Here is an 8,618-nt window from a genome sequence, read left to right on the forward strand (position 1 = left end):
TAGCCGTCGTAGAAACAATTGCTTTGAGTTCCTTTTTCATTTCAGGTTGATTAAAATCAATTTTTAAGTATTCATAAGGCGATAATGCACTTTATTAAAACAATGGGAGGCGTAACTGTCACTTTATCTAACATTTTACTGGTGTGTCATTTTAATTAATAGATAATCTCCATGACAACGCTATTGGGCCGTCCAGAAATCGTTGCGTTGTTTTGTTAAATTTTTGTCCCATGTTGCATTGTGGGATGGATATATGACATGGATGTTTTAACTTCACGGTGCTCACACAGACGGAAATCAACTTCTCCTTGTCGCTGTAACATGCGGAGAAGTTGATTTCCCTCTGTACGTCTAGCCATGGATTCCTCCATGGCCTAGCTACTGCGTGATGTTCATCTGTTCGCCTAAAAATAAAATAGCGATCTTGTTGACATTATCTGTGTGAAATATTTTGTAAAGATATCGATAAGAGATGAATGAGTAAAACTTTAGGTATTTCGTCAGACATTCATTGAAATTTTAACTGGTCATGCGGACTTGTTATTGGGATAATTAACAGGTCCGCCATGCATTTTACTAGCCATTGGCCGGCGGACCAGCGTTATTTCGAACCCTGTCTACAGTAATCAATATAAATTTATTGGTGTTTTTAAAGCCAGCCAAATGAAATTACACAGTGAAAATGAAATGTTAAGAGAAAGTAGCCTATGTACAGTATGCAGTATCTGAAAACATACACATAATACAATGTAAATAACACTATGAAATAGTATGTGAGATTTTTTTCTAGAATTGTTCACTATGTGAATGGTCAATAAGATATTCCCAAAACGATGCTGTAAATTATTCCAATTGTTTCATGGAACCTGGATATTTTAAGTTTTTCCAGAACCATCTACAGTAGTACAGTCACTCAAACAGAAAATACTTACGGAAGTACTGTACAAGACTCATTTAAGTGTAGTAAAGACTTGGCCTTGATTGGAAGCACAGACAAGAGCACTTCAAATTCAGTCAGTCTTAATACACTACCGTTTCCTATTGGCCAGTTGCAAAATGATCGTGTTTAAAAGTCTGAGGCATCCTGCCTTTGGAAGTGGCTTAATGCCCCCTTTGTGTTTCATATGCACGTATTTAGTAGTTCTGTTTTTAATAATCAATTTTAACACATGTTCAATAGTGTAGTGTAGGAATTCTGTAGTTATTTGCCATGAGGTACTTTATTATAATTCATAATCAGTAGGCTATATGTGGGTGTTTAAACTTAAATAAAAGTTAAAACTGAAAAAAAAAAACTTTAGCAATTATATACAGTATTATTAATATATAATTAAAACAGGTCTATTTTTTCTATTATTCTGTAGTAATTATAGTGATACAATAACATGTTTTATCTGAATTTTGGATAGAACTCAAAATCTCATTAATTAATATTACAATCATATTCATGATACACTAATGATATTAACATAATGTACTATTAGAGGATAATATTACTAAGTGTTAGTAAGTACTTTGAAATCAATTAATGACAATCATTCCTTTGTTGCTGTTTTCAGAAAATCAGGCACAGTTCAAAAGAATGTGGTTAATCATTGACTGTATCGGATGTTTTAACACCACATGAGTCAATGTGTTCCACAGGTACAGTACTGTGCTTCACTGTACCACCTGTAATTAGCCTGCATTATGTTGACTTGCTTTTTTTTTCTTTTATTTCTTTCTGTAATATTGTACTCATATTCATAAATGTTATGGATTAATCCATCAGTTTCAAGATGAAACTACAATATAAAAAATGACATAAATTAAGCAAAATACAGTTTTCAATAGCTAATATGGGATTGGTCTTGAGAAAAAAAAATCCTATGAATTTTTGCAAGGATTTGAACTAGTATCCTGGGATTTGAAAGTAAGTACACTAAGAAGCACAAAGCCACTTTACCACACTCTACTTGTATGTGCCTAGTTGATTCAGATCTGTGTGTTCTAGTTTTTTTTGGTTTTTTTTTTTAACTATTGAAAAAATGTATATTGAATCACTATCTCATTTACTTCCTACTTTGTTTTTCCAGAATATCCTCTTTATTAACCAGCAATTTTTACTTCTCTTTGTCTCCTACTTCCTCTAAATTACGTATCAAGATTATCCCTTTGGTTACATATTTTCAATGTACTAGTACAGTACATCTATATTGTGAATTGTGATGAATTCTGCTAATCATGATTTTACTCTAGGAGTGGATTGCTATATGAAACCAGTCTTAAACAGTCTTTATTCTATAGCCAACCTTATTACATAAGCCGTCATATTTTTTATATTTTATAATAGTTCGGGCATACAAAAAATGTCAAAACATTACATGAAGAAACATTGAGAAACAAAGGCGGAAAATAGAAAGAAAATACCAAATGCCATAGAGTAGCCAAGGAAAGACCAAATAACGCTTTCTAATAGTACAGAAAATCCAAATGGTTTTGGTAGTCACCCCTGTAAAAGTCTGTTGTTGTTGTTGTCTTTTTAACAAAGACTTGTGATAATATTAATTTTAAATATGTGACTTAATTTATAAATTTCAGAATGAAGAAGTATAGGAAGAACAGAAAATAATGAAAAAAACCACATTTGTATTAATATAGAAAAGTTATGATAATGAAATGCCCTAGCCTTCTAGCAGCCTTGAAATAGCCAGCTAACTGATTAGACTGGCATTGCAATGGTCATTTATAAAATTTAATTATCAATCAATTTATAACATAGCTGGTCTATAAAGTGTAATTTTATAGATCTGCGTCACAAAACTCATAAGTTTCAAGACCGTCCATCTTGGACCACATAGCAATCTATCCCAGTTCAGCTTCTACATCATCCTGCTACCTAGGTATTACAGTAATACTATTTTTGATGGTTCCTAACTTTGTGTCTGAATAATTTGGCCCCATGAAATTGTGTCAGACTGATGACCATCAGCACAGCCTGTGGCAGGCTTATTATAAACATGCAATAAATTAATCGCTTATAAACATAATTCACTGTGTTATTTGACAAAAAGATATTTAAATCTTTTTTTATTCTTAAATTCCTGATTTCTCAAATTAACACCAATGGCTGTGTGGTTTTATGCCCTTTGTAACCTTCGCATATCCTGTGACCTGCTAATTGTGAGCAGACCTGATGCTGATATGAAAATTGTCTGACCCTGTCTGACTAAACAGATACCCATGTCCTAGATATTTAGTGGTTTTTCTGAAGTACAGTTAAGTAGCCTACATCTGTCTTCAAGGTGTCTAGATCAAGTTGAGATGCCATACTGCATCATGGTCAATCATAGAACAGGATAGCTCAGAATTTTGAGCATTTTCAACAGGCATACTGTAGGATGAATTAATAAATTAACACGTTGACTGCCAGAACTTTTTTATTTAGGTTTTGTCCTGTATGCCAAAACAAGTAAACAAGTACAAACATACTTTCTTGAAATGTTATCTAATCACTTATCAAACTGGCATGTTTAATAAATTGTCAGGAAAATATTAGGGGAGTACTTTCTATTGCCTCTGCCAAGTACAAGTTTTCTCGTCCACTTTCTGCATGGGTTGATGATAAATATCAATCATATACAATATATGTATGTATATACTGTATAGCTCAATATATAATAATAATAATAATAATAATAATAATAATAATATGCAGAAATTTTATTAGAAATTGCAACACGCCAATTCAGAAAACATTATCAAAGGCACAGTGAACAATTAACGCAATTAAAGCGATTTTGTAAACAAAAAAGTTTTCAAATTAGTTTTAAATGAGTTTCAATTTAATAATATTAAAAATATTAATATCTTATTAATTATATTATAATATTAATAATATTATTATTATTTGATAACATTATATGCTTCCAATGCTATCCCTTTGCCACTATTGTATTATTTATATTGATACAGTGATACAAATTTCTTGCATAATTACAAAGATTTAAGAAGAAATTTTCATCCAATTTAAAAGGTCATATGCAAAGAATAGGAAAGGTATAATTTATGCATCTATTAATAATTGGTGAGGAAGGTTTTTTTTTAATTATAATATTCAGTTGAAAGCTAATAATTTTATTAATCTTTTAGTAATCAAATATTGTTAGTACAAGTTGTGTATGTCATGTTTAAATGTTCTACTGTACTTAATTATTGATTACTGGTTATGGTTTCTAGGAACAGTTCTTTCAAAGAACAATTTCCTGGCAATTGAAACAAGGCCCATAGATATCTGGTTTCTTTTATGGTGCAACGGAATCAACTTACCAAACAATGAATCCGTTTCTATTTCAAATTTATGTAGTTGAAACACACCCAAAAAAAATGTGTAAAAGATTTAATTTCTCTACTGTATTTCTTATGTTTCCTAATATCTTTCCTTAGAATCAGATGACAAAGCAGACCCAGAAAAATTTGTTTTCACCATAAAACAAACACCATCGCCTCCCAAAATTGTTACAACAGAGTATACCTCTGAAATGGAACAGTCCACTGGTCAGGCAGCTAGTACGAGCAAAGCAACAGTCCACTCTAAAATTGAGGATGTCACCGAATGTCTAAAGCAAATCAGCACACCTGAATATGATGAGGAGCTGACAACGCTTGTGAGAAGTAACATGAAGAATGATGTCATCTACAGAGATCAACACACAGACACAAAAGGTCAGTATTTGTTAATACAGTTATTCCCAATGTCAATATTTGTTAACACTTTCATTTTTTATAAGAAAACATATTGGTCATTGTTAATATTGAGTTCAGTGTCATCTTATGCCTTATAGAAAAAGCTTCCACCCCAAGGTGTCATCACCCTATTAAGCAAATGAAGTTCCAAATCACCTCTTATCCACCATGGTTTGAAAGCTAACACCCCTCATTTATTAGTCACCCAGCCTCCCCAACTTAACCTTCATGCCCCTCCCAAATCACCATGATCTATCCTATTTTGTTTGTTTTTTTTACTTTCTCCCACTAATTAAATTCACTTTCACCTTTTTGACAAATAAATTCTTTATAAAATGCAGAGTTACCAAAGAAACCAAAATCAAACCGTCCCAGCTTAAAGAAAATCCAAAAGAAGAAAATTCAAGAAATGTCACAAGGTCAGCAGCGGTCGCCATTAGCAACCCGAAATCATCACAGTGATTCTCCAGTAGTTAGCAGCAAGACCCGTACATACATCAGGCTTGATAGAAATACAAGTGATTTCCGTAAGCGACAGAATAGTTTGGGATCAACTGGAACTCGTCTCTCAGCCAAGTTCGAAATTTTTACAGAGAAAGAAAATGTATAGTTGTTTCGCATCCTCCATCTGTGTAGTCATCAAAGAAAGTGGAACTTTTCAAAATCACTTGTAATTAACTGTATATATAATATTTTCTACATGAGACAAAGTTAAAAATGTTTAACATGAATCTCCCTTGTTATTTCCCTGAAATCTTGGTATTATCGCTTTCAAGATATTCTGAAGTGATTCTGCAGCCTATCAAAATATGATGACTTCAGGATGTTTTCATTTTAACATAAATGCATGACTTATATGCTGCCAAACTGAAAGAAAAAGTGATATGTTAAATGATATGCAAACATTTTGCCGCAAAAGTACAGTATTTATGTATCATGTTTGATTTTAAAGTTTGAGTGAAATTATGTGATAAGTCAAATATAAATCAATTATAAAAATAAAATTTGAATTTCGAAAAGGTTTGAATTAAAATATAGTTTCCTCAAATACTTTCTTTAATAATCAAGGTCAATTAAGCTCATTACTGCATGTAACTTAATCATGTGATTCCATGTAGATTTTTATGGCAGGAAATTTCCTTCAGTTTGCCACTACATAGTGTTGGTTGTATTTGAAATTATCACCATTTATCCATAGGTATTTATTTTCCATAAATCTATAATTGTTACATTCAATACACACTATTCTGTCAACGATTATGTTCACAATAAAGAGAAGTGTGGTGAAAATCGAAGTACTGTGCATACATATAAACAAAATATTATTATTTACTAATAAAGCCAAGGAGATATACAACTACTGTATCACAATTCATGTTGTGTGGAAAAACCAATAAAACAAACAAAACAAACAAACAAATCCCTATACACATCCATCAAATTTAATGACAATGACTCATACTATTGTGCTATACCATGACATATAAAATGATCCATCGTCAGTCAAAACTCCAGAGGTGGGCAAAATTTTGTTAACATTAAAGCATTGAATAGGTGAAGTACAGTAATTGTCTGATTACATCCGCCTTCACTCCATAAATAAAGCTTCAACTTCCTTTGGTTTCAGATCCGTTGTGACGTACGATATCAGCTTAGATACAATTTAACCTTTAGATAATGTTTATAGGAATTGTATACTGTACTGTACTTTGCAAGTCTGTATCTTTTGGCATAATGAACTTTAAACTTTCGATGGTTCGAGATTCGATTGCCTCATCTGCACGTTGTGGTTGCACACGTACGTTAATTTTCTCGATCTGCAAATGACTATTATTATTCTTTATTGCCAGAAACAATACAAAAACAAACACATACAGTCAACTCATGAAGTAGGCAGGAACCAATAAGTGAACTAAATCACGGTAACAAAAGTTAAGATTCCTTACTCCCTAAGTAACAATACATAACAATAAATGTATAGATATTAATAAACTCTTATAGTCAAGATATCGAATAATAAAAACATAGGAAACAATAGAAAATTATTTTCCATTGAAAATACATATTAAAGATTTAGTATACCATATCAGTAAAAACAGGTTGCTAATGAATACAGAGATGCTACATTTTTGAATATAGTAATTAATGATCTATTTGAAAGTGCCTTCTACCATCTTCCTAATATTTAATTTAAATCAAGGCAATTCCATTCCCTGAAAGTCAGTTTCCGGCAGAAAAAGTACAACTGATTTTTCTAAGACAAAAAAAAAACATACTTGACGAAAAGCTAATGAGATACAAATTTTTATTTAAAAGCTGGATAAATATGGTGGTTAACCATTTCAAAGTTTTTTGTGTTTTAGAAAGTCAGTTGTGCAACATTATCAATTTTTTTGTCTGGTTCAATTACATCATCTCACATGATTGGTCCTTTCGAAAGCGAAGGTTTTGTTGCTTATATGCAGAAAGTATAAGTAGCTCCATGATCATATTCATGGTACTGTAATGTGTGAAATTGATTTATTGATTTCTGGAAATACCACACTCATCGTTACGCACCGTAACAAAACGAAGGTGCGATTATATCCTGTACGTGTACATACACTTCCAGATTGCTTTACCAAGAACAATTATTTGTTAGTCATTAGGTAATACCTGTAGAAACTGTGATGCTTAAAGTTGGGCCGATCGAGACAACACTAGGGGGTCCGGAAATTGTTGTGTTCTAGACGCCCGAAAATAACATTTGAGGCCTTCTGGGCTATCATTTTTTTTTCTTTTTCTTACTTTTTTTTTTTTTTTTTTTTGTGCTTTACAAAAATTTTTTTTTCATCTCTCAAAAAGTGGGGCGGGACCCTAAATCCGCCCCTGAAAGATGAGTATGATATGCGTTTATAAATAAATCGCATTAATATCTTGCGTTTTGAACTGTTTATTGTGTTACGTACTTCGGACGATTTAGTACGTAATCCTCCTGCCGATAATAAAGGAATAAATTAATCTACCTAATGAAGATATTCTGCTATCGAATGACGTCACAATCTATATAATGATGTAGAAGTAACATTTTGGAGATTAGGTGCAACCAAAGTGCAACTTAATAGATAATAGTCGCGCGCGTGTACGTGTGAAATATAGTATACACCCCAATGGTCTGGGTTCATTAGAGTTTAATCTGCAGTCCTAACACAAATTTCAAAACTGACTGATTTTTTAAAGGGAATAATCCATACATTGGTGCGTCGTCGTAGGCCTTCAGTTTTCCAGTAATGTTCAATTACAATATATTTTTGTAATCAAATTCTGTCATTGCGTTTTCAAACAATACCGAAACGGGATACACCTGTAATATGATGCAATGGGTCGATTGCCAACTTCTAACGCGTCATGGAATTCTTTCTCTCTGTGATCACGACGCAACAAGTGAAATGACGTTACAGGAGGACAATATGACTGTAGGCCTATATAAAGTATTTGATGTGGGTGGAATTCGATTTATCGACTAAACTCGTCTAGTCATCCAAATATTATTTATCTAATCCATTATTTATTTGGTCATGGTTGGTTTTATTAGGAATTCGCACCTTAATGAATCAATGCAGGCCTTTATGTTAACTCGGTTAGAGTTGAGGGTTTGATTTTTTATTTGTTTGCTATAATTTAAACATGAAGGACTTCCACGTAGAGCAGTTTACTCTTACAGGTATGCGTGACAAAACATGGAGTGAAGAAGTCGACCACTGACACTGCGTTGAATTTGAAATGGAAAAGATTAATTGGTACCAAAGTTTTAGCCAAAAAAGAAAAAAAAAAAAGAATTTACATTCTAAGCACATTTGAAACGGCGGCAAACACAAAAGTAGTGCGTTCAACTTGATTACTATATATATATA

General features: G+C 32.3%; 1 protein-coding gene across 2 annotated transcripts in view; it reads left to right on the forward strand.

Annotated features, from left to right (window-relative positions):
* The window catches only part of LOC117101780 (cell division cycle-associated protein 3-like), a 13,316-nt gene extending 7,236 nt beyond the window's left edge, over positions 1 to 6,080 (forward strand). For both annotated transcript variants that reach the window (XM_033241842.1, XM_033241841.1), the window contains 2 exons: positions 4,426 to 4,704; positions 5,067 to 6,080. In XM_033241842.1, the coding sequence (XP_033097733.1) occupies positions 4,426 to 4,704; positions 5,067 to 5,335 (548 nt within the window). In that variant the 3' untranslated portion in view covers positions 5,336 to 6,080. The remainder of the gene's footprint in view (positions 1 to 4,425; positions 4,705 to 5,066) is intronic.
* The last annotated feature ends 2,538 nt before the right edge of the window (positions 6,081 to 8,618 follow it).

The sequence above is a fragment of the Anneissia japonica genome, unplaced genomic scaffold (assembly GCF_011630105.1).
Source record: "Anneissia japonica isolate Jap-2015-1 unplaced genomic scaffold, ASM1163010v1 scaffold4988_len2956909_cov206, whole genome shotgun sequence".
NCBI lineage: Eukaryota > Metazoa > Echinodermata > Crinoidea > Comatulida > Comatulidae > Anneissia > Anneissia japonica.